At 29.2% G+C, this 27,772-nt stretch overlaps 4 protein-coding genes and 1 long non-coding RNA gene across 7 annotated transcripts; 2 read left to right on the forward strand and 3 right to left on the reverse strand.

Moving 5' to 3' along the window:
* Positions 1–971: 971 nt before the first annotated feature.
* LOC107992980 (glutamate receptor 2-like) lies at positions 972–4,313 on the reverse strand. The gene is given in 9 exon segments (XM_062071179.1): positions 972–1,820; positions 1,913–2,070; positions 2,171–2,260; positions 2,340–2,548; positions 2,606–2,762; positions 2,939–3,265; positions 3,354–3,865; positions 3,868–4,032; positions 4,035–4,313. Coding segments are annotated over 9 exon segments (2,166 nt in total). The 5' UTR covers positions 4,213–4,313; the 3' UTR covers positions 972–1,450.
* A 65-nt stretch (positions 4,314–4,378) lies between these two features.
* On the reverse strand, positions 4,379–11,681 carry LOC107992977 (glutamate receptor 1-like). 3 transcript variants are annotated; one of them, XM_028664409.2, is made up of 8 exons: positions 11,600–11,681; positions 6,861–7,060; positions 6,462–6,788; positions 6,224–6,389; positions 5,912–6,120; positions 5,610–5,699; positions 5,285–5,457; positions 4,379–5,193 (listed from the first exon to the last, which is right to left on the reverse strand). In XM_028664409.2, the coding sequence occupies exons 2-8, from the start codon at positions 7,056–7,058 to the stop codon at positions 4,995–4,997; spliced, it is 1,362 nt and encodes a 453-aa protein (XP_028520210.1). In that variant the 5' UTR covers positions 7,059–7,060; positions 11,600–11,681; the 3' UTR covers positions 4,379–4,994. The 3 variants fall into 3 exon arrangements, with proteins under 3 accessions (XP_028520210.1, XP_061927166.1, XP_016904610.2); XM_062071182.1 differs by lacking the exon at positions 11,600–11,681 and adding an exon at positions 7,462–7,700 and having other exon boundaries at positions 6,861–7,369; XM_017049121.3 differs by lacking the exon at positions 11,600–11,681 and having other exon boundaries at positions 6,861–7,593.
* On the forward strand, positions 8,776–11,062 carry LOC107992963 (sequestosome-1). The gene is made up of 4 exons (XM_017049104.2): positions 8,776–9,371; positions 9,579–10,123; positions 10,281–10,541; positions 10,634–11,062. Exons 1-4 carry the CDS (start codon positions 9,203–9,205, stop codon positions 10,859–10,861), a joined length of 1,203 nt encoding a protein of 400 aa, XP_016904593.1. The 5' UTR covers positions 8,776–9,202; the 3' UTR covers positions 10,862–11,062.
* A 1,431-nt stretch (positions 11,682–13,112) lies between the features above and the next one.
* On the forward strand, positions 13,113–25,985 carry LOC107992961 (protein lethal(2)essential for life). The gene is made up of 4 exons (XM_017049102.2): positions 13,113–15,917; positions 18,547–18,798; positions 24,190–24,411; positions 25,648–25,985. Exons 2-4 carry the CDS (start codon positions 18,547–18,549, stop codon positions 25,747–25,749), a joined length of 576 nt encoding a protein of 191 aa, XP_016904591.1. The 5' UTR covers positions 13,113–15,917; the 3' UTR covers positions 25,750–25,985.
* LOC107992962 (uncharacterized) lies at positions 22,679–27,771 on the reverse strand. The gene is made up of 3 exons (XR_001765028.3): positions 26,162–27,771; positions 25,435–25,559; positions 22,679–24,669 (listed from the first exon to the last, which is right to left on the reverse strand). It is a non-coding gene; the product is annotated as an uncharacterized LOC107992962 (long non-coding RNA).
* Between the last annotated feature and the right edge of the window lies 1 nt (position 27,772).

The raw sequence follows: 27,772 nt of genomic DNA on the forward strand, positions 1-27,772 counted from the left end.
CGCATCCTACGTCTAAAACTCACCTCGATATCGCTTTCGATTAATACTCTCCTCATTCGTTTGAGCATTAGTCATCTCACATACACGGTCGATTCCTGTCCGAGAGTATATTTTGCGCGTCGATCCCAAGGTTATCCGCTTCTTCCAATCGGATAAAATAAAGAATATTGCAACTATATAACTCGAGCGAGGATACGATCGGAGAAGATCGCTCGAAATTAATCGTCTCTTATAAATAACGTAAGAACGATCGTGCGTATGGAAAATGTGCTATATATGCTATAACCTCGAGATTCGAAAAAATCCCCTTTGACGATAGAGGATCGCAACTTTTGAGCGCGTGTAACTTTTTTGTAATAAGGCAAAGGTCATTTCCGGCCGAACGAAAAGCGGAAACGAAGCGCGTGCTCGTCTGTATCCGGTCGCTGCGCTTCCTTTCACAACTAACTATTCGATAATATCGAATCTATCGAACTGATCGATACACCTTTGGTCATCCAGCAGAAAACTTAGTTTTAAGGTTTTAATCAACTCGTCACGCAATTTATCTTTTTTCTTATCTTGCGAAACACGAAAGGATCGATCTCTCTTTCTCTTCCCCCTGGATTTATAGCGCGCAAGTATCACTTTCTCACGATCAAATTTCGCGTTAATTTCCTAACATTTAAACGTAGATATCCCGGCGTTGACGGGATCGAAGGATGAGGATAAAGCGACAGAGGATCCTCGCGTGCGTTTCGATTAGCCGGCAGATATCAAGCGATTCACGTGGGAAGATAGTCACGTGGGTGAATTTCTTCTGAAAGGTCTTAGGTCAAACATTTCGTACGAGTCTTCGCCGCTAACACGATCAACGTGTAATTGCTCCTCTTATGCAAGCCTGGGGATACCTGTGTTGCGCAACGTTGTTACCACGGTTGTTTAATCGAATATTCAATCGAATATTTGGGATCGAAGAAATTAAAAACATGTTTCTTGTCTTTAATCACTACTTGCATATATTATTACTATATCATTATTAGTTGAGATCATCGATGATACAGGTGGTATGATTAATGCGATAAAACGAGGGCTTTTTAATTATTATTGGTAAGAATCGGCCGTAAACGTTACAAAATATAACACGTTTTATTACACGAGTTTAATATAAGACGAGTCGTTACGGTGATTAAAGTTATTAGAAGGAATTATGATCGAAAGGTTTCGAGTCGAGTCCCGTTAATGTGCAGGAGAGAGGAACGATACACGATGGAAACTTGTAACTAATTATTTAACGATCTATCGATGCTACCGTGTGATATAAAGTGAAAGTGATTTTCAGGATGGGAATATATGACAAATTAACGAGACTTCTCTACCGATAGGGAACAAACGAGCCTTTATCAACGTTGTTTCGATCTTCAATGCAACAATTAGAGGCACGCGATCGAATCAATTTTATTCGTAGCAATTATGTGAGAAAATCATTTTTACGAAGAATTTCCGATAACTGGTTCTTCTTAAATTTGAACGCGTTTCTTACGAGATTTTGATCTCGCCTTCTTTCTTCCCGAAAATTCGTCCCGAGTTCTCGATCAAAAAATTTCTCCCAAAATACGAATTGATACGTTTTCTTGGATTCACAGCTGCAAAATTGATGGTATACCTTCTCGAAAATTAATATAAGACAGCTAAAAAGTATTCCACCGGCCAAAACAGATAGAATAGGCGCAATTCCGTTCAAAGTAACACTATTGTACCCGGTATCGTAAAATTTCTTTTTCACGAAGTACATGCGTTTTAACTTGTTCATTACTCCATTGTCTTTATACCGTTGTATGCTGAAAAAATATTCACCAGAATTGTGTGAGAATTATATATTAAAACAAAGCTAAATAAATTGATATTAAATTAAACTTATATTTATATTTACAAGTAATTAACCAATCCAGTGTACGGACTTCGTTTAGTCAAGATTAAAGCCAAACTATCGATCCCTGATGCTTTGATGTATACAGTTTTACACGGTATTGTTGTCATAGCATTCATTATCGCTTTGGTCAAGTAGAATCCTACTTTTTCGTTGCAAACCTAGAAAATCGGATATGAATTAAATTTGATTCTTTTTCTCAATATTTCAATTTTACGAATATTCTGAAAATACTGTTCTTCTTCTTCTACTATCACAAACCTGTACGAATCCATCCTGAGCCGTCAGAGGCAATTCGTGTTTCTCCTTTATTAATTTCTTCAGCTTTAAAGTTATGCTCCGATTGTTAGACTGAAATCGTATCTACTTACACCATATGTTCGAATATTATTCGTTTCATATAATATACCAAACACACATGTCGCCTTACAGTTATAATCTCGTAATCAGCACTGTTTCTGAACGTGATTAATCCGTACGATCCATGATCGACGAATTCCTCCATGGTGGAGAAAGGTAAGCTAACCGTAGAAACTGTTAAGAAACTGGTTAACGAAGCGGAGTAAGCGGATAAAATGATCAATGACGAGACGAAAATCGATAGGAAGCCCAATCTCATTGAGGTCTCGCTTGGAAATTCTGGAAAAGAAATTATGTTACGCGGGAAAATATTTTTTGTATACAATTTTCAATTACCTGACAATCCCTGTTGACAATAAATACCCCAAACATGCATGTAATTATCCGTTAGAACGTTCATTTTGACACGACCTCTCGTTTTAATAACGGTTAAAAATATCGGAGCGGATACGATTAGACATATTATCACCATCCAAATGTCTACGTTGAACGTCTGAAAATTGACAATTCATTATGAGCATCGCGTCAGTTACGCGTCGAAAATTGACGCATACTTGGATATAAAAAGGGAAAGAAGTAAGTGAAAATAAACTCTTAATTCTAGTTTCGTAATTATACGTTATAAGTTAAAAAGCACGAGGTGTAGTATACTGTATTGAAAAAGAAAACCTTCAAGTAGGCGGACCAGTGTACAGATGAGCTGTCAGGTTTTTTAAAATATATTCTCTTGTGCGACATAATTAACGGCAAACTAAAGTCGACCGCGTCCAACCTATGGCTGGTCATGCTGAATTCTGCGACGCCCATGTCGCTTTTGTTCGATACTAATTCACCTATAACACCTTCCCAAATCTTTTCCTCCTCGTTCCAACTACCGTACTCCGACATTATGCTGGTCACTTCGATCTTGAAATTCATCGATTTACTCAATTCTTTGACCACTGCCCCCCAAAAAAGCGACAAAACGCCATTCTTCATCTCGATGAACAAAGATTCCTTGAAAATATAAATTAATTGCAATTTACGCAAAACGGAACAACGCAGAGCGAATGAAAATTTGTTGAAATTTTGTCATGACGCTCACGTTGACGATCGATATTCGCATCGTTTCTCCGAATAAGTTATTTCTTCTTGCGTATAAAGTGTTTCTCGTCGTTACGTTCAATCCTTGTCCAGCTTTCCACGTGGCCAAATCGAAAACTCTCGTTTTATCGTCGCGTAAAGCATACCACTCTCTCAAAACCGGGTGATCGTAACAGAGGACCAACATCTCCGTGTTAAAGATCAGATTGAACGGATTTCCAATAGGATTTTGGCAAAAATTTCGCATAGAATTTTCTCCATAGGGTAGAAACATCACCAACCAGACGAAAAAAGAAATGTCGATGTATCTGGTGATCGTGGAAAATTCAATCATGTTCTCCTTCGTAGTAAGAATAACGACGCACAGTGGACGTGTTGTGTAATCTTGAAATTTCCTCTCGTGTAATAATTCGGAAAAGCTCGCGATCATAGTCAAGATGCCTTGTTCAGAAAAGGCTCGGGACCATATGTAAGCCAAAGACGTTTGTTCCAACTCTGAAACGATAATTGTTCCCGCCTATGCTTTTCTCTACTCGAATCGACGATCGAGAAAGAAAGTACTTTAAACGAGAGATAGGTACATAACGGCTCGCCATTGATTTCGTATTTTAAATTAATTAATCTAAATGTTACGATCAAGTCTATTTCACTTTCACGCGTACAATTTTCGAGAAGAGTGAACAAAACTTACCGGTATGAACACTGTCTGAACGCACGATTATGATGCAAGTCGTTTCGTAATACTTGTGAACATCTTTAATTAAAAGTATATATTTGTGAGCATCGTTTACATCCATCGAGAACGATGGAACGGGCAAAAGGAATAACAGTATAATCGCGTAACAACTCACTCGTGCCATCTCGCTTTAACGTTTTAATAATAACTCTTTCGTTAGTTTCATCAATGCGTTTTTTTGGATTTTTGAAACTCGATAATATTCTTTTCCCTTTCAAACCTCGACCGCTCCTAATGGTAACGACAGAACTAAAACTACAGAAAAACTGTAATTACAGGTTACATTGGGACTTATCAAAGGTACAGATCTGGAAATAAGGATAGTAATGACCACAGTATGTATCACCCGTGCAATCATACAAATTATATATAAATTGTTACAAAGATTAACACAGATAAGAACGTTTATTCGCACACGTGCACGTGTTTCTATTAGAACATGTCGTGATTTAATGGATGTTTCTATAGATGTCATTTATAGATATCGTCACTTTTACATCTGTTGTATACAACTTATATCCACAATTTGAGAGTATGAAGAATGAACGTGACATTTCTTCATATCATAAATATATTCATTATCGTGTCTTCAAGTTGGTTATTTGGTTAGAGATAAACTTAAGAGACAATATTTTGCATCAATATATGATACATATATGATACATACGTATACATATATAGTGAATTAAATCTTTATAAAAAGTTTTTATTCTCTTCGCATTTTCGTCATTTTTTTTGAAAATTTTTCGTTTAGAATCATTGAGAAATTACCATATTGGCGGTTATTCAATTATTTGCACGCAAAGTTTTAATAACTTAAAGGACAAGCCACTTTTTTATGATCAATTCTTCGAGATATTCCATATGCAAGAATTCCATATTTAATGCAAAGATAAATAAATGGAATTAGAGAGATTTAGATTTAAGTTTCTTGTAATATATCTCTATAAACAATATTACAAGTGCTAATAGGGCACCACCGAAAAAGATTATTATAATAGATGCAACACTATAAATTGCAACTGGCTCAAATTTACTTTCCTCCACGAAACTTTCTTCGTTCTTGAATCGATTCAATATTCCAGAGTTTAAAAGTTTCTGCAAACTATAATATATATTTTAATTATTATTATTATTATTATAATTTAAAAGAAGTATTTAAAGATCACCGATATATAACATCAATAAATACTAACTAGTAATTTATAATTGAAGTAAACTGATTGTCTTTTGAAAGGATCAAAGACAAACTATCTATTGGGCCGATATCGATACAATAAACTTCACATGGTATACGCCAACTCTGTGTTATTTTCTGTATTCTTTTAGTATAACCACTGTAATACCCTATCTTGGAATTATCGCAAATCTAAAAATAAAAAATTGAATTATTAAAAAAAAATGAATTTTAAATTTAAAATGTCATCCACACATAAATAAAATATAATGTACACACACATACATACATACATATATATATATATATAAAATACAAATAATATACAAATAATATAAACTTACGATTTGAAATCCACTTTCTACATCGATCGGTAATTTATCTATTGGCAACATTTTGGACATCATATATTTTGATGCAGAATCTTTCGAATACTGAAAATGATGATAATATTTTTGTATAATGCATTATCATTAAAGCGTATGCATTCTATTTTGTTCGCCGTTCATTTAGGAAATGAATTTTTTCACTCGTTACACATACTTCAATCGTTCGTATTATATTGCATACATGACGTAATCATTCGACGTGCAAGTAAAAGTGAAAGCATATCGTGCCAGAATTCTCCGTTATTGGACAAACTTACAATGAACATGTCGTAATCGGAGGAACCTTTTAGCATGATTAAGCTATACGAACTATCATCGATGAACTCTTCTACCGTATGAAACGGTACATTGCGAATACAAGCCGTCACAAAAGATATCATAGAGGCGGAATAAGCGGTAAATATCACTAGAGCAGTCATAAGTACGGTAAAGTATGCTAATTTTAACGATAGATTCCGTGGAAGTTCTGTGGAAAATATTCACGTAAGTGTTTGATTTTTTTTCCCAAAGAAAAACCAAAATTTAAAATGGATTTTTAATTAAAATTAATCAATCTAATCAGGACTCACCTCCTGAAATTCCTTGCTGACAGAAAATGCCCCAAATTCGAATAAATTCGTGGAATATCTCTTGAATCATATTATTCGATTCTATTCTAGATCTTATGAAGGCCAAAACAAATAGAGAAATTATCATCGTCACGATTAAAGATATCCAGAGCATGAAATTGTAAACCTGAAAATGAATATTTTCAGAATCTATAATGCAATGTGAACATATCTATCTGTAATTTCACGATGTGCGTACCTTATAATAGGCGAACCATTTTACTGTGAACATCTCTGGTTGCTTTAAAAACAAACATCTTTTAGTTGTTATGATAGGAATCGTATAATCGACGAAATTAAGTCTAATATTGGTCATTGAGAAATCAGATATTCCAATGTCTGCTTCTCCAGAAGCTACTAAAGAAAATGCTCCGCTCCAACGTTTCGTCGTCGTGTTATAGCTTCCAAATTCACGTTTTTCGGCCACAATATTGAGAGTGAAATTTAAAGCATTCTCAAGTTCAGTGATCGCTAAACTAAAATATCCTTGCATTTTATTATTTTTCATTGAGAATAGTAACGAATTCTGTAAATAAAAAATAAATAATGTTATTGAATTTCATTTTAATTATTATGCGTGAAGTATCTGAATTCTTACCTTAACAATGACAGCTCGCAAAACTTTTCCTTTGAGATTGTTCCTTCTCTCGTACAAACTTAAATTAGTCAACAAATCAATTGCCGCTGGAAACCCTATTTGTTGCTTCTCTGGATACCATTTGACTATGTCCAATATCTCAGTTTTGTTCTCATCAATTGAATACCACTCACGAAGAACAGGATCATCTTCACACATCACTAACATTTGAGTGTCGTATAATAAATTAAATATATTTCCTGGTGGGTCGTAACAATATCTTTTTGTATTTTCATTTTTCATATTACTTATGAATATGACAAACCATGAGAATGAGGACATTTTTAAAGACTTTGAAATTTTTGAAAATTCAAATAATATATAAGATCCAGGGATAATAACAATGACCAACGATCGAAGATGATTATTTTTCAGTGTATGAATATTTTTAAATGAAGTAGTTAGAGTTGCAATTTGTTCACGCTGGAGAAGACGAGACCACATGTATGACAAGTGTTTTATTTTGAAATCTAAATAATATAAAAATACGCAAATATATTCCTTTTATTATAAATATGTGATATGATCAAGTATATTATAAATAAATTTTAAAAAATCATACTGTCGAAATGTTTGTCCTCTCTGAATGAAGATAAAAAAAAAATAGAGGATGTTGAATAATAACTACGAATCCATTTTATTAAAGGAACGTACGATGTACCAGGGATTCTAGCTTTAATTAAATAAAAAAAAACGAGAAGAAAATTCAAATATAATGTAAGTTTCATTTCTTTAAAATTTATTCCTTCTTTCCTTTTTTCTAGAAGAATGTTGTACGATTTATGGAATATCACGCAAAAGACTATAAGAATCGTTAATAACTAAATTCTTATAAGTGGAAACAAGTACTTTTATTCAAGGCCAAATATTAAATATTCAAGAAATGAAAAGTGCAATTTTTTGATATATGACTATGTTAAGTGTGATACTAATCTATTACAAAATAGGTTATAATAACATGATATGACAAGAAGAATGCTAACAAAGGAAAAGTATTTCTTTTAATTACGTTAATTATATAATTAAATAATTAAAAATTTATACAATATTTTTAAAAAATTTAATCAATAGTATTAAAGTTTATAAAAACATAAAAATATTAATCAAATATTTACAGGAAAAAATAATTGATTTTTATATATAAATTAAATAATTCTATATCTATGTTTTATAAATATATATAAATATATATATATATATATATATATATATTTGTGTAATTATACATAAAATTAAACAATACATAAAATTCATTTTAAATTGTTGTTGAGTAAATAATATATCGATCCATATTCCATTAGAAAATTACTTTCTTCTCATAAATAATTATTAATGAAAAAAAACATGTCTATACATTTGCATGCATATTTTTGTATTTACATAATAATTACAAATATAAAGTTTTAAAACACATAACAACTGCTTTATATAATATATTTTTCTTAATTTATAAAAACAATATAATGTAAAAAATTAAATAAATAGAATAGTTTACAAAATCGTTCAAAAATGTATAATTATATATTGTTTTTATATAATATTATTGTATAAGCATAATATTATTTGAAAAATATTTGAAATTTTATTTAAATTGTATTGTTTTTAATAATATTATAAGCAGAATAGTTTTATAAATAATAGAAAATAAATTTTATTTTATTACTCTTAGAGTAGAATGATTTTCCATTTATTTATTATAATTATATATCATTACAAAATATCACACATATTACTATTATAATTTTTATAAATTTTAAATAAATTAAAAATATTAAAAAATATCAAAAAATAATTATTTGCAATGATGAAAGAATGATGATTTAAAATTTCACATTTTAAGTCATGAATCATCATTTCTACGCATGTCACATGACTGTCAAATTTTGCATCTCATTCAAAAATGGCGCCCTTCAATTTTCAACAAGAATTCATTACTAATTAGTACAAAAAACTTAAAAAAACATAATATTACTTTTATCTAACATTATATAATCAAAATAAAGAATAAACATAATTATTTAATTATACAAATAAAATATAATTATAAAAACATGGATAAAATACTAGGAGTTACCGGAAACGCCATTTTGTGAAATCGATTGAATTACGCAGCATAAGTTTGACAGCATATACGTGTATTATTACATATATAAGCTTCATAATAGAATCATCTAGTCATAAAACAACAGAACTTGACAAGAAACTTGCGTTTCGTGAAAAGTGATAAAAGTGATTTTTTGTGGAATTATAATAACACTTTATTTTGAAATTGTATAATTTTAAAAATATATATAATAAATGCAATGAAAATGTTTAAAGCATATTTGCAAAATAGTGATTTTTCCATCAAAGAAATTCGAAAATTTAATTTATATCCTTCTAATCTCTCGGATAAATTCGAAGTACTTTGTAATAAAATCAAAGAGCTGTTTCCTGAACTAAATCATAAAAGTTTTACTATCTCTTGGAAAGGTAATTATTATATATATAAAGATAATTTTTTATTTTTCTTAGAATTCAAAAATAAAACTATTCAGTTCAATTATTTTGATTCTCATATTATTTTAAATAATAATGTTGTCATTAATCTGGCTTAGTCGACAAATGATCAATATTAATAAATACTAAATACATAAACAATAGATCTAATAAATAACTTAAATTATGTATATATTTTAGATAATGACGGTGATCAAATTGTAATGTCATCTGAGGATGAATTAAAAATTGCTTTTAATGAAATCAAAAACAAAGAAACAGAAACAAAATATCTTGCAATATATATCAAACCTACTATCCAAAAGGAACAAAGATCAATAACCAATCCATATCAAAATGATTTAAATGAAAAAATAATTCATTTTGGCATAACTTGTGATGGTTGTGATAATGATATAATTGGATTTAGATACAAATGTATCCAATGTGAAGATTACGATTTATGTGCACAATGTGAAGCAACAGGTATACATCCACATCATTGTATGATTCGTATGCCACAACCATTAAAATGGCATCATAGTCGAAGTTTACATCACCATTTAAGAAAAATTTTCAAAAAAAATGGTGTACATTTCAATAAAAAAACTTCTTCAAATGAAAATAAAGAATCCCAAGGAATTCATTGTAATATTTATCCTTGGTTCGAAACTTATGCACCATATTTAAATAATTTTATTGATGCGTTATTAGAAGTACATAATGTTGAATCTAATTCTTCTAAGGTAATAGTTATAATGAAAATAATTTTAAAAAATTAATTAAAAAATTTAATCCAAACCTTATCGGATTAAAAAAATAGTTATTGTTGAAATTAATTCTGATTATAATGTTATATATATAATCAGAATTAATATGTTAATATATTTTTAAATTTATAAGGTTGAAAAAAAAGAAGAATCTAAAAATAATTCACATATGGATGATAATGATTCTAAAAAATTTCCTGGAGAAGGAAGAAAATTATTTGATGATTCAAAAGATGATAAGGAATCAGTATCAGATGTTGCATCAACTACAAGTCAAGATAGTAATCCTCCAAAAACAGCGGATGAATGGACTATTATAGATACAAAAGATACTACTGAAGCTAACCATACTGCATCAACTTCATCTAATGTGAATGAAACTAATGAAAAAGAGGTAAAATATTATAAAATATTTTAAATTATATAATATAATATAAAGTGTAAAGAATAGTTTATAAATAATTTTTTATATATTATTTTTATAAGAAATCCTCTTCAATGGCACCATCAGCTCCAAATGGAACCTCAATTTATCCTGAATTACCAAAAGAAAAAATAATACATCATCAAAATCCAATAATTAATGAAGCCGTTGAAAATATGATAAAAATGGGATTCTCAAATCAAGGTGGATTATTAACTTATTTATTAGATGCTGAAAATGGTGATATTAACAAGGTTTTAGAAATATTGCAACCTACAAATAAACGTTAAGTTTAAAATTTAATGAAATTTTTCATTATAATTATAACAATATGTAGCTCATATATAGCTGAATTTTCTTTTTTCAAAAGGCAAAGTTAGAAATATATAAACGATGTAGCATTATATTATATATATTAATGTGAAATATTTTACATTCCGTTTCATTTAATGTAATATTCGTATAAATAAAATAGCATGCAAAATTTTAAACTAATGTGAAATTTTATTATAATAATAAAAAACTTAAAATTAAAATATATAATTAGAATAATAAGTAAAAATAATAAATAAAGAAAAGCAATATAGAGTATTTAATTTCTTAGAAATCCATATTTCTTTATAATTATATAGAAATTCTCTGAATTATATTATTTTAAAGAGATATTTTAAATCCAAAAATTTAATATATCTATTTTTTACATTAAAAATTAAGACACATTATAATATTCCATTGAATATATGTTATATATCATTTGTGTCGTTATATAGAAGAGAATAATTAAGTAATGAAAGGACAGAGACAAAATAAAAATTAGAAAATCAATGCTATCTTGATCATCAGAATGTAGATTAAATAAAATTAGACAAGAAAAACAAATAGAATAAATTAGAGAAAACTTATAAAAAATATTTATAAAAAAATGTCTCGTATTCAATAGATGATTAATTATTTATTAATTTTTGTCCTATTATTACATAGAGACTTCATCTATTTAAAAATCAAATTATAAAAAAAATTTAACATACCGATTTAGAAATTCAATACTGATTTCAGCGTTCTCTATTCATAAATGACAGCTAGACAAAGAAATAGTTATTAAGTTATTAATAAAAGTTAAGTGAATCAACATAAATAATATAGTGTTCGGAAAATAGTCACTATACAGAGAAATGATTTTTTATTTTGATAATCATATTGGGAAATTATAGTGATAAGTTTATGAATAACAAGCAAATTGATTGTTGAATAGAATATTTAGAATCTTTTTACTTTGTAAAATTTATTTTATTTTTGCATTTAACCTCATATACGCATTTATATATTATTAATAACATGATACATATATATTTATGGAAAAATATATTAAAAAAATTATTTTAAAAATTTCTAGTTCTATCAATTTTTATAATTAAATTAAATATAATTCTTGAACTAACCATCACAAATGAAATAATTGTTTAGTTTCATGTATCATAGAATAAGAATTAAGAATCAGTGTCATCTTTTGAATACCTAAAATAGTACTTTTATAAATATTTAAAAGATGGCGTTGATGATAAATTCTTATCTTATTTCTATTTTTATTCTACTATTTATTCTATTTATTTAATCTTATATTTCATGTATTCTATTCGCCATTCTAAAGATTGTGCTGATTTTCTAATTTTTAATTTTTATTTCTATTTTTCTCTCAATATTCAATTTTTTCTTGTCTATAGATTTTCCTCTGCAATCTATTGATTAGAAATTTTACAAAATCTAATCGATCCGATTTTGATATGGTTTAATAAGTATTATGTAGATCGTATACATGTCTATTTTTAAATTTATATACTATACGCTTATATATGTATTTATTTTTATATTTATGTCATATAATAAAAAAATAATTTCTATTTTTATTTTATTTCATTCTAATTTTTAAATAATATTTTATTTTTTATTAATTAATATCTTATATATATTTAGATTTAAATAATTAATTTTCAAATTCAATTAGTTATTAATAAGAATTCTGATATAGATTGTAAAACACATTAATTTATTAGAAATAATATTTTGTTCGGTTCTATTTAATATCTTTATTATTATTATTATTATATATTATTAATATTCTTTATTTTGATAATTTATTTTGATAATAATAAAAAATAATAAAGATTGAATATGAAAAACTTTGATCACATTTCGATTTATAGATTTAATTATATCAATTTTTTATTTATATATCATTTATATATCAATTATATTTTTATTACAATATTATTTATTCTTATTTTTATTGTAAATTTTGATCGCGAACTCTATTAAAAAAATTTCATCTTTTTGAAATTCTCCGTTTTTATTATTAATTTTTATTAATACATTTTATATCTTACATATAAAATGTATATTATATATATATTATATATATATATATATATTTATTATTAAGATTCTTCATTATTAACTTTCTATCTATTTTCATTTTTAATCTTTAATATTTATAAAATGTAATATTTTAATTATCTTTATCTTTTTAACGTGAAGAAGGATAGGATAAAAAAAACTCATTTGTACATTTTTTTTTTACATCGGATTTCACTTTATTGTTTCTCTCAGCCAATAAAAGGAAGTGTATGGGCCTAAACAGCTAGGCGATACAGAGACTGTTATACAATTTGCGGAACAAAGATTATATTGAAGTTTTTTTTGGATCAACAAGAATTTCTCGCACGAATATATGTTATATCCTCTCTCTTGTATATAATACTTTTCATTTCGACACGCTTTTTGTTAGGATTATATAGAGAAAGTTATTTTAATTGTATTTAATTGTACGATGCCTATGAGGAAAATCTAACACTCATAAATATTGTTGCCGTATAACGTCAAATATATGTATGTGTGTAGATACATCGTGTGAATTGATATTATAATAATAATATTAATGATAATAATAGACCTAAAGTTAACAGTTTTTTTCATATACTGTAACGTAAGCAGCGGGAAAAAATATAGCGCTTCCGTTGAAAGCTTTATCGTGAAAGATTACATTGACAAATCGGTTACAAACTCGGTTACTAAGTCACAAAAAGTAATACAAATATATCTATACATATTACTACTTAATAATATTTATATTATTAATATAATATTATAATATTAATAAAATATTTATATTATATTATTACATTATAATATAACAATTACATTATTAATAATAGTAATGTGTATACAGATTAGCTCTTAAGGTATTCTCTTTCTCTTTCTCTTTCTCTTTCTCTTTCTCTCATTCTCTTTTTTCGCTTTCTCTTTTTCCAACATACAAATAATCAAAGTCGTTTTATCCAGTATCAAAGAGACATGTTAATTAAATCTATTATAATCTAATATAGGCAAAAAAAGCAAAGCGCATGCGTGCGTGCACGCTTTTCTTCAGGCATAATCTCTCTGCTTGATGTGATATAACGAAGATTCTTTTTCTTTTTATAAATCAGTGATCATCTTACGAATGCCTAACATATAATATTTTAGAAAAAACACGAAAATACGTTGAGAATTATTGAAGGTTCGAAGAGATTACATCGATTATCGTAAATATTTGGTCGATTACGCGTTACCTAATTGTTTATTAAAAATCGTTAAGCTTACTATTTAATATTATCACTATAATGCCGCATAATAATAAGTTTATTTATTTATATCTCAAAATGTTTAATCAACTTAAAACAGTTATAAAATTTTAATAACACATTATAAAATTAATTAATAACCCTGAAATATTATAATTATAAGTCTACTTTTCTTTTTTTTTTTTTTTACCCGCTAACAAGCGCTCTCTCGCGTGCGTTTGTTTATTTTTTGCGTAATTGTTGTCTATTTATTTGTCTGAATTGAATAAGAAGGTATTATATTAATACATTATCATGTGTCATCTTAGTTAAATTATTAGCTTGCAAATCAACTATCATCATCGAATTTTTGTTACGATGAAATAGTAAGACATATAATTAAAACGTATAATTAATTACAGATTAATCAAGATATTACGAATACATCCTAATATTACTTTGTTTGCTAAGTAAGAAGAAATTCGCCAAATAACACGTACCTTAGACAAATAACAATATATACTATCAATTATAATGAGACTATAATTCATACATAGACCGTCCTCGATATTTAAAAACACATATCCTAAATGAATCATTTTTTTCTTTTTTTTTTTGTGGCAAGAATCGAAGTTAAAAACTCGAATCTCACCGATTTTTTCACCTTCATTTTTTTTTTTTATTACTCTTTTGAGTAAAAACGTTAATAACGTTAATAAAGTGCTCTTATTTTAAAATCTGTACGTTAATATACATTACATTCGGCATGGAGATTCTTTCTCGATATCGAGGGGAGGAATTACAGGGAGTTATAAATACATTGGAAGATTATTCTTTCATCAAGTTATTCAGTTCGTCTTGAACGAAAAAGCAAGTTAACAACGAGAAGTTCGTAAAAACAATTCTCGAATGTTGCCAAAAATATATTTGAATATTCTTCAAACATTGATATATTTTGTATATGTGAAAAATAAAAAAGGGCAATCTCCCCCCTCTATGTTTAACGCACAATCGAATGAAATTATCCTCTAATCGTCATATACACGTTCGTTTGTTAGAGGCATGGAACTCCTCACCAGCAGGTACGATCGGAACAAATCGCATTCCTAATGACATTTGGAGGATAAGTGAACGATTGCAGCAGTGATCATGACGTATAACATTGAAGGCTGACATTGAATAATTATCAGGATGTAATAACATTTTATGTGTATGTGTGTGTGTGTGTGTATGGTTTTTTTTTTAGTAAATATATATTCTTCTCCGAAGGAAAACTCGAAAATTTGAAATTTTAATGAAAGTTTGCTTTATTAGAAGAAAAATATTTCTCTAGATAAAGAGACTTACAGCGATACAATGTCTCCTTGAAGTTTGGAAAGCAAACGGAAAGGTTCCCTACACATGTGCAACATGCCAAAATTATCCAAAACACTGAATCACAGCTTTGAATTATGCATTCTTAGAAAATCTTCCCCTCCTCGCATTTACATACGTTCATCGGATGATATTTCTGGACGTAGTCAGTAAATGTGACGTAAACATTGTGGGAGTATCCGAAAATTCGGATCTCATTTCTCTTCTTTTCTCTCTCATTCGTAGGCGTTGAAGACGCATTTCGAGAGCGCGCCTATTTAAGCTTCTCGCGTTTATGCAGTTGAATCAGTCGAAATTCGTATTCCTGAACCGTGTATACCTTTCCCTCTGATCTAGTTCTTCTTTAACGAGAGGAAAACAAAAGAAATATTTTAAGGTGTGTATTCCTTTCTTAGCTGTTAAATTCTTCACGTTCCCAAAAAACAAGTCATAGTAGTACTTGATTTTAAAAAGCTTGTGCTGTATGTAATTATTCTATACACTTTTTTTTCTATTTTTTATTTTTTTTTTTATTTTTTTATATTACTATTATCAGTGAATCGGTCGATGTTCTTACTTTTGTCGGACAAAAAAGAAAGAAATGCGTAAAAACGCTTTATATAAAGTAGTAACCTAAAACGGTAAGAATCCTAAGCTGCACTTAAGGACTAATACCCGTTCTATTACACGTTCTCTTAACCATTCAAAAATCTCGGGTATCACCCTAATCCAATTAGCGTTGAAAACCCTTAGTCCTAGAAACGGTATTATGTCATTTTATGATTTTTACTCCTTTACTCCATTTTCACTATATTTTGTAATTCGGTTATACGTTAACCGATCATTGTCAACAATATTATTTGTTTGAACGCGTACAAGATGGTTATCAACGCGCAACGTAATCATGAAAAAGACTAACACGTTTTTTAATTAATAGTCACTTTCTATTACACGCGAGTTTTATACGATATACACTTTCATACTTCCTCACTTACTAAATGCTAAAGAAGTTTCGCGCATGAATATATCGAGGATAATAGTTTCACTTTTCTCAACGTCGAAATGTTTAATAGTAGTAGTAGTAGTGTAGTAGTAGTAATAGTAGTAGTAATAATAATAGTAGTAGTAGTAGTAGTAGTAGTAGTAATAATAGTAGTAGTATTTGGAGACTTAGCTGACTAACTTATACTTTAAAGTACGATCGTCGAAAAACATGATTTAACAATTATGTATTCGTCATCATCGCAAGATTACGTCATACGACACGCGTTTTAATGGAAACAGTGATTTTCTTTTCTGTTTCTCTTCTAATACTCGTCTTAAATCATTCCTTAACAGGATAAATATTTTTACGTTCTTTCATAGGATGTTACCTTCTTTTGCATGTTTGAATTTGATATTTTGATGGTAAAAATTAGTAAAAATTCTTAATGTCAGAATATAGATGACCGAGGAACGGTAATTGTTATGATCTTCGACTGATATTCGAATTAAAATTCTTTGATCTTCGTGTATTTCTGGTATACATTTATAGCCGAGATTTTAACCTGCGTATACATGGCTCAGAATATTTATACAATTTCTGCCCCTTCTTTCACATATGCTTCGCCTTACTCCTAAAAACGATTTTATTTATATCGTTTTTCTTCTTTCATTCCCTAAATATCTAGGCTTTTATACTTTATGTAACCTAAAGCGCATTACATTATGCGTATAATTAATTACATTTCGTATTATATTATACGTATAATTCGATGGAAATGCAATAACGTGTTCTTATCTCTTTTTTCGTTTTCTCCCTAAAATGACTAAACGATGCGCGATTCTTAGCAAACGCGCACCCATTTCTCCTTGTAGAAATATATCAATGTCTTTTTCTTTTCATAAAAAAAAAATTCGTCACGCAATTCTTTTTCCAAAAAAAAAAATCTTATTCACGGATGGTATTCGCATAAAATCTACTATTCGAGTCCTAACTGAAAAAATTCGTCATTTTCGATGTCACGAACATATTTTTTTGTTTGAGAATGATTTTTAAATGCGCGATGTGTGTTCCCTCAATGAATTTCCCGCTCGACCTTGATATCTGATCGAAAAATTTCGAGTTATCTTGAATGTTATTTTGATTGTTCAATCAAATATATCTTAATCTCGTGAGTTATTGTATCGTGCTCGAATATGTTAAATGTATGTTAATATTAAATGTGAATATTGAATTGTAACGCGTGCACGTTTTTCAAGCACGACGAGAGATAATTGTGTCCGGTTTATTCCCTATCCCTTTTCGGTGTTAAGGTACGAATTATCGATTATCGCTTGCGAAGAAAATTCGGATCAAATCGCTACGAATCTATACTTATATACTCACTTGCTGTGCGTTGAAGTAAGACCTAATTATATAATAATATATTCGTGGCGAAGATGGTCTTGAGGAAACGCGTAAACAATCTAACAACAATGTTGTTATTTGTTGTATTCAAATCGAGATATCTTACACTAATCCGCGATTACAGCAACAATTTTCATGATATCTTCGAGATCATTTTTTTTCGTATTATCGAGGAACATTTCTTTCGCTTATCCTTGCATTATTACTAAAAGACTCGCGATAAAAGTGAGGTTCCTAATCTTCGAATTTACGTCATGTGTGTTTTGCGTTTCATTATCAAGATTATTACTAATTGCAACCGTTGTCCAAAGTAAATCTAAATCGTGTTCTTTATAGCTGTAACGACAAGCGTGCAAATTGATTTAGTTAGGTTAGGTTTTAAGCTCAAAAGAATCTCCTTAGCACGTTCCTAAGTAAAAATTGCTTACAGCTTAACTTTTAATTTGTCAAACTTTCATTCGCGTGTTATAAATCGTGGTAAGTACACGTTTAACTAGGTAATACTTAACATAACATCTCCATCTTCCTTTTCCTTATTCTTTTCCGTAACTTTTATCGATTTATACTACCGTCTTATTGAAAAGTAAGAACTGACCGAGATTCACTGATTTTTTTTTTTATATTTAAACTGTTTCAGATGTCGGTCGTGCCTCTGATATTTCGCGATTGGTGGGACGATTTCGAACGTCCAGTGTCCCGATTGATGGACCAACACTTCGGCAGAGGATTGAATCGAGACGACTTGTTATCACGGTTTTCCGATATCAGCTTCGATAGACCTCTACGCTCGATATTTCGCGACAGATATTACCGTCCGTGGAGAAACGTGACATGTCAACCCTCGAGCGGATCCAGCACGATTCAACTCGACAATAAGGACAACTTCCAGGTTGGTAAGACATTAAAATTACCTCGGCAATCTTCTCGAATGTTTCGATGAACATGCGAAAACAAAATCGTGCAACTTGGTCACTATCCTTTATCACAAATTGAAGACTTGCAAAGCCCTAAGGGATGATGATGCATGTATCGAATAAGTTGCAAGATTCTTATTGGATCTTATTGGATTTTATTGGATTTGTCATATAATTGATTTCTTCGAGCGATGATTAGAAGAGTGCTCCAATGATGAAAATGGATATGATAGATTCGGTTCTGTTTTTTAATTTTTCGCTATTAATTCGCGAATTAGGAGTGGAGACATATTGCTGTTTCTAGTATTGTCGTTTCTTCATCTTTCAAGAGTCAATTAATTCGCTGTAGTATTGACATACTATTGCTTATAGAGAATCGCGAACTATATCCATAGTTATCACTCGATGGTATCGAACCACACCAATTGTCGGTGAACAATAGGTATGGTTACGACTACCCTTTGGTTCGAGTGATAACTATGGATACGGATCAAATCTGATCTCCTGGAAGACTACGGTTAATTAAGTATTACTTTGTATTGTCGAATCGAAAAATATTAATAATCGATATTATATCTTAATAGTTTATTATGTCACCACCAAAAAATTGATAATTACAGGAATCGTTTTGCGATTTATTTAAATTTTAATATTTTATACTTCAAAACAGAACAATTGGCACGCTTTCTCAGATAACTTGATGCAATATATTATACTATTACTATTTTTATATAATTTTGCTTGCAACAAACGAACTTGTGCGTTAGTATTAATTTCCTTCCATTGACGAAAACGTCAATCTTAGGGCCAAGCAAGTAATCTATATGTGTCGAATATGTAGGATACGTTTCATCATTATTGAATTATTTTTCATTCCAACTCATTTGAGACTCGTTTGACGATCTCTGGAAATTGTCGATCATAGATATATGTTGTTATATACAAAATCGTTGTTCAAGGCGTATAACGCGCAATTTTCAATTTTACATTTTACTCGTACGATTTCACTCTACACAAAACTTTAGGGAATCTTCATAGTCGAATGCGATGTACAAAATTTGATCTCAAACCGTACCTTGTATTATTATAATAGGGAACCTTTCGATCATGATCACGATTTTTCGATATGAATCACCGAGCTTGCCTTCGATTAAGATTTTTCTCACTTCAAAAATTTCATATTGGAAAATATTACTTTTACATCATAGGCTGAAAAGCGTATGTTGCAAGGAGATAAATATCTCGTCTTCTATAGAATTCCACGTATGGAATCCTATAGAAGAGGAGAATTTAAAAAAAAATTGAAAATTAATGTGGTGTTGATTGAACGAGGCCAAAAAAAAAGAATACAAAAAAAAAAAAAAAAGAAAGAATATGAAGTGCTTTGTTCAAATGATTTACAAAATAGAAACTTTGATCGTTATTCCTCGATTTCGCTTATTATCGTCAAAGGAAGATACTTAATATTATAAGTTGCCTAAAAGACAATTTTGGTTCCTTAAACCTGGATGAAGCTTCTTGTAAGATTTCGAAGATATAGAAGCGCTTTTCGAAGCTTGATAAATGCGAATGATATAACGACACGACTTGGAGCAACTTTTCTATAACACTCACTGTGCTTGAAATTTGTTGGAATTTAACGCTCTATTATAATTTTTATTGCTATTATTTGATTGGATTTTGGAAATTCACCGAACCTTAAATATTCTTTTATCATTATTATAGCACCACAAATATATTTACAACGACTATCCCACGACTTTCGAGCAAAGCAAGAAAGCGATGGGATAGTCGTTGTTGGTCTTAAACTGTAAAAGTTAAAAAGTTAATTATAACGAGATTGATTTTTGGAATTGTCGAGTGAAAACGAATTATTATAACGAATAATAATAACTGTCGAGCGTTAAATTAAACTTGGAAAGTTGCTACGAGTTGAAGAAACAAACTCGAGAAAAGAAAGATATAAGGAAAAATTCGATCAAGAACAGTCTCAAGGAAAAACTATATTCAATAAGAGAATTGAGAAAATAAATAGCAAAAAAAAGGCAAACTTCTAGAAATTAATTTTAAAAAATTACTATATATAAATATATACACACACTTTTATTACAAAGCTTATTCGAAGATCAAGAAGTTTTTTTTTCGGTTGTTACTACGTATCGGTATTTATGACAATTCGAACTGGATAAAACGCCTGAATTTTTAAACTACACCGCATATACTCGATATCTTTTTTCTTATATTTTTCTATTCTTTCTTTTTTCTTTCTTCCTCCAATTACTTTCTTACAGCAAATACAAGTTATTTTATTCCTTTGCACTTTGTAAGTAACCGTTGTAACTTAGTAACTCTCGGTTATGGAATTATTTAGAAGCTTTTTAAGTAACAATATATTTTTTTTTTATATCGCCACAAGCTAAATATGTTCGATAATTTTAATACATTCGAATAGAGCAGGCTAAACATTTACTGGCCCATTTTTTCTATTTTTCATAATATCGTGCAATTGGAGTTTTTTTAATACAGTGAGCGAAATATTTGTTCCACTATTTCGCGGATTAATGGTCGATTAACTTAGGCTGAGACAATCTAAAGTGATAACCTTTTTTTTTTTTTATATTGTTGTTTATAGATTTTTATCATAGGTGTCGTCCAGTAAGTACGGAACGTGTTTTATATATATATACGCGTGTCTAGGAGGATAAGAAACCGAATGACAAAAAAAAAAAAAAATAAATCTCAAAATTTCAATTTGTATTAATATTATTTTCAAGACCTAGAAATTTAGTGAGGAATGTAAGGAGAGGATGTAAAGAAGTTAGAAAGAAAAAAAGCGCATTCGTAAAAGGAATTCAAAGAGAAACGAATAAAGAGGGTGTGTGTCTAAGTGCTTATCAAGGATTAAGGAAAGGGAAAAATAACTGGAACCAAATGAAAAAAAAAAAATTAACTAAAAAAATATAATAGAAAATATCTTAAAATACTTTATGATAGAAAAGTAGTAATTTTAATGCAACGTTCTAACGCAAGATTATTATAACGAAGCGATTTAATCATTGAATTAAAAGCAATTATAACTAAATAAATGAATAATAATAATAAAAAAAATACAATTTTCAGGAAATATAATTAACGAAATGAATGAAAGAACTGGAACACCAGAAGGCCCGAAAACCGATTTCTGTTTCTGCCATTACTACTACTACTATTACTACTACTGCTGCTGCTGCTGCTGATGTTTATCCTTAGCATGTTCTTTGCCGGCTGCATAATTAATTTTTTATCTTATTTGTCATACAAGAATTTTAAAGAATTTTAAAAATTGATCTTTCTTCACCGTAAAACCCTTTTCTTTTCAAATGGTTCACAGCTTTGCGTAGTGGTGTAAAGATTCAGAACGTTTTTCGGGATTATTATTATGTTAATTATTGGTTCTTTGTTTTGTAAATGAGACCCCCCCCCTCAAAGAAGAGGGGGTTTTAAAGGGTATTTTGATAGGATGCAGTCAGGTCTCGAAAATTACTTTTCTTCAAAATGACTCGAGTAGCGAAAAATTGTTAAAATTTTGTAACAAAAGAAATGTTTTACACACACCGAACGTACATGCGATTATTTTCCGATAGACACACGCTTTTTTACCGGAAATTCCTTCCTAAAAATCACAGTTTAACAGGCTTTCGCCATTTTCTTTTTTCTTTTTTTTTTCTTTTTTTTAATTTTTTTTTCTTTTTAATTCACGAAAGGATTTCTGTTCCGTTTAACAAACGATGCCAAATATCTTGTAATATTCAAAGGACGACTTTTCTTCTCATTTAAATCCCAAAAATGGATCGTGTCACATAAGTATCATCAGTCTTCTTTTTTTTTTTTTTCTTTGTTTACAGAAAGAACCGAGAAAATGTAAGGTGTGTGTCGGAGCACCCCCCTTAAATGGGGGCGCCGCTCTCGGACTAAAAAATTCGGCTTTCCTTTAAAATTTTCGGATCTCTCTTTTCGCTATATATAATAATCTCTATATAAAAATAAATGCTTCTCGAATCATCAACGATAGAAAACGATTCAATACGAAATATTTTATATGTACAAAAATGCAAGTGCGCAATCTCTCTCTTTCTCTCCCTCTCTTCCTCTCTGTATACAATATGCAGCAGCACTGGAGATTTAAAATCCGTTTATTGGTCTTTTGCTACTTTGCTCAAAAGAAAGAAAGCGAAGGTTTTGTATATCACTATACAGATTCTTTTTCTATTTTTAACTTTCATCGGATTTTGGGATCATATAGGAATCACCCGAAAAAATTACGGTTGGCTTTTCCTTGATATATTTTATATCTTCCTTCTTTTTTCTCTTTTTACAACCTTAAATTGGAACTGCTAATCACAAGATAATTTGTTTTTAAAATAAAAAAGTCTCAACACAGCAATTCTGTTTGTTTTTGCTTAATAAAAAATTATTCCACCTACTTGCTTGTTTTTTCTGCGAATAGAAAAAAAAAAAGAGAAACGATGTTATAGTAGGTTCGTTTGTCAACTACATCTTTCCGGTTTGCTCGTCACAACGGTTACTTTCATATAGAATCAACATAAGAAAACGCAGATATCATATGAAAATATATATATAAATATATATATATATATATAGATATATAGATATATATATATAAAAAAAGAGGAAATAAGCGAAACTTTGAAACCGGTAAAAAATAGAAAAACAGACTACTTTTCTACATTTTTTTCTAATATGTATTCATATTTTTTAAACGTCAACGAGCCTCGTGGCTCGTCTATTTTGCATGGATAACTCGAATTTACCGGAAGAACGGATTTTTTTTTTATACTTTTCAATGTTTTACTTTTTTTTGACAAATACTTATTAAAGTGATTATACAGAAGATTTTAGAAAGGTTGTGCGTATTGTAGCTAATAGCTGACTGCAAATTTATATCCAATAACTGGACATTTAGGGATCTTTCAGAGAAGGAAATCTGTTATTTCGTAATATAGACACAGACTGCCTAACGTGTTAATTCTAAACGTAGGTTTTTAATAGCAGGCGAAGACGAACTTCATTTGCTTAAAGCGGCGTTAATTCAAAAGAATTAGCCTTTCCCTGAATCGGTGTGAAAAAGCTTGATATTTGAAATTTTCGCAATAAATGATGATTTAATAGAATCAATGGTATATAAGATGTGAGGCCAGAATCGGATGTGAAATGGATGTGTTTTCTCAATGGTCGTTCAGATCTCTCTTATTGCCTCTTTGAAATATCATATTCGTTACACGTAACATCGTGCTCCAATAAAAGATACCCCTGCTCGACCTTTAAACTTCGGGCCTGTCTCAATTGTTCTGCTCTGATCTCCACAGGTAATACTGGACGTTCAACAATTCTCACCGGAAGAGATTACGGTGAAGACGGTCGGTAATAATGTTATTGTCGAAGCAAAACACGAGGAGAGACAAGACGAGCACGGATTTGTCAGCCGACAATTCATACGGAGATACGTCTTGCCTCCATCTCACGACGTGATCAACATTACCTCGAGTCTATCTTCAGATGGTGTTTTAACTATCACGGCACCCAAAAAGGTAAAAAGATGGAGAGAAGAGCTCGGTGGTAGTGAGTCCCGAGCAAAGGACTCGCTCGATGCTGCTCGACGCTAGGAAAGTGATCCGTTTTTTTTTTCGAGCCTTTTTATGTTCCTTTTTTCTTTTATTTCCTGTTCCGTTTTGATTTTATTTTTCGTTCTGAATTCCAAAGTTCCATATGTTCTTGTGGTAGAGTATTCGTTTTGACAAGATGGAGCCGACGATTTATTCGACTTCAAACTACGAATCTGCTCTAAACTATAAAAAAAACATCACGTTGGATTAAACATTTTCTCATAGATGAAGTACATTCGTGAATGTATCAAAGTATTTATCGATTTTAATTCGATAATTCTTAAAAGAGCAACTTTTAACAAACTTGTCAAGACAAATATATATAATCGATAAAAAAAAACAATATACAAAAGCAAATTAAAGCTAGTTAAAATTGATAAAGTTTGAAAAATCGAATGTTTCTTCGAAATATTTTAAGAAATTGATATTTTACGATTCAATATTCAATATTGAATAGACAAAATACATTTACCATATCTATTTAATTTGTGTATTGTTGATAAAAAAGATAATGAATAAATTAAAGTATTGATAAAATCTATTGATATATTCATACGCATCTTATAAAAGTACTTTAAATTTTATCTAATTTTATATATTTTAAAATGCAATTTTTGAACATTATATTTATTCTTTCCGATTGATATTCTGATCGATTTCATAACCTTACTATCTCTTTTATCAACAAATTGACTAAAGTGACGCTACACAAGTATCGATCATAATTTTTAAAAAAAATTTAAATTTCACCAATCAAATGTTTAAATTTTTTTTTTATTAGAAATTCACTTTATGACTCTATGACAAACATTTTTAAGTATAATAATGATATTTCGAATTTAATAATTAAGTAGCAACACTGAAAACTCTAAAATTAATTTCTTGATTTTATATTAATATTAAGATTCTAAATAATATTAAAAATATTTTAATTCAGCAACCACTTACCTACTGCATATAATTCGAAGTGCTTTTCTTAAATACTTCAAATGTGTGAAGAAATTTCGAACTCTCTAATCAGATCAGATTATGGTTGCGTACGGATTGTTCAAGCACCGACCCCGCAGGGTGCACTATAAAAAATAAACAAAAAATCTCGATCAATTTTATAACTTGAATTATAATTTAAGGATCTAATTTATTATATTATCTTATTTTTAGGGAGAAACATCTAGTGGAGATGAACGAATCATTGAAATCGTGAAAACAGGAGAACCAGCGGGTAAATCGATCAAAGTAGAAACGACTACAGAAGAAAAATAATATATATTATCTTCGAAATTTATAAATTTGAATTATTATTTAATTTAAACATGATGCTTATTATAATTAATATTTCATATTTCCATAAAATAATTTAAAATAATATTTTACACAATATTAAAAATGATAAAAAGTTTAAACAATATTATTATAAATTGTTCTAAAATATAAAAAATTTTATAATTCAAAAAGTATGTATTTATTTTTTAATTATATAAATATCATTCGATGTTCAACATTTTGGTTTTATATATCCACTATTTACACTCCATTAAATTCAATGATAATTAAAATTAGCATAAGTATTACATCAATTTATTTTTATTAATTTAAAACATAAGAATACAGAAGCGAAAATTTAAAAAAAAAAATTATAAAAAATTAAAATTATTTAAAAACTAGAAATACTCACGGTAAACTGTCGCGCTCCGCACCGAATCCGTCTCGTCTACATTTTCACGTCGTATTGTCAGCAGCCTCGTGGACCACGTAAAAGAAGTAGAGGTATATTCACTGGTTAGTGGGTCTTCGGGTGTTCACTGCGTCCGAACTGAACGAAAGTTTGTTTACGAATGCGCCGAGACAAGCCGGCCGGCTCTCTTATATAGGCATGCGGCGTCGCAGTGCTGAAAGTTCGAGAACTTGTACCGGCACCCGGCATCTAATGCGCATTATCTTTCAACTTGTAATTTCAATACTTTTTCCATCATATATATGACAATCATTAATATTATTGTGTTCCTTGTGTCATGAATTATTATTCAATGGTACGATCATTACGATTTACCATATTTTTTCGAAAATAATAAGCAAAAACCGAGTATTGATCGACAAAGCAACGAGATTTCTGGCACATTCTCCCACCTAACCCCACTATAACCTAACTCACACAATCATATACTTTCTCTTATGATATACATAGTATAGTTGTGGTGGTTGAACTATGTTTACGAAAACAAGGAACGACTAACCTCGTGTTATTTGACTGTTTGTTTTCATCGTTACGTCAGGAGAAAGGGCTATATTTTAGAAATACGTAATTCTCGAAATCAAGGAATGTCTAAAATCGCCTTTATTAATAATATAAACTTTTACGTTATTTCTAGAATATATGTTTGTATCATATTCTCGTTATTTATTATTTTGATAGTTGAAATATGAAATTTTAAGGAACATTTTGTGACTTCTTTTGCATTTATCTGATCTCTGAATAAAGATATTATATTTTTTACTGAATTTAATAATTAGATTATATTTTCATAGATATGAGATAAGAGTGCGATTATTAACATGCTAAAAAACAATAGGTATGTTTTTTTCTAAGTTTTTAATTAAAATTAATTAAATATTAAATTGCGACGCAATTTCATAAAAAAATATTTCATTATACATGTTTTTGAAACTGCGCAATTATTCTGAACATATGTTTGCTAGGAACGAATTCTGTCGATACTAAAACAAAGCATAAAGATAAAATAAAAAAGTTTTTTGTTTTAAAATAATAATTTGAAGAAATGACTACAAAAATTAATACATGTGATAATATTGTGTTTATAAACACATATGTGTAATATGTCAATATTTCGAGTTACAATTATTATATATATTATATAATTGATGACGATAAAAAAAGTAATGTAATCATAAGTGAATTATACAATAATTTTATCGTATTTATTTAATCATATATTAACGACCTTCCAAATTCGATGTTTCTCGTCCTTATGCAAAGAACACGTATTATTGCGCAATACAGGTTTTGCGCGACAGCTGTAGCTCTATCGATTTTCCAAGCGCGTCTTCCTACCTAGATGCATTATATCTCATATGAAAGATGCGTAATTGATACAAGTTTATGAGAATAAGAATTACGACTAAGAATTTTTTATAGTAAAAAATCTTTATATATTTTTCAAAATACATAGTATTTACATATATTATATGTATTATATGTATAATATACATATAATATATAATGAATATTAATCTTACTTTATAGATATAATATAGAGAGAGAAACTAC

The sequence above is a fragment of the Apis cerana genome, linkage group LG2, assembly GCF_029169275.1.
Source record: "Apis cerana isolate GH-2021 linkage group LG2, AcerK_1.0, whole genome shotgun sequence".
NCBI lineage: Eukaryota > Metazoa > Arthropoda > Insecta > Hymenoptera > Apidae > Apis > Apis cerana.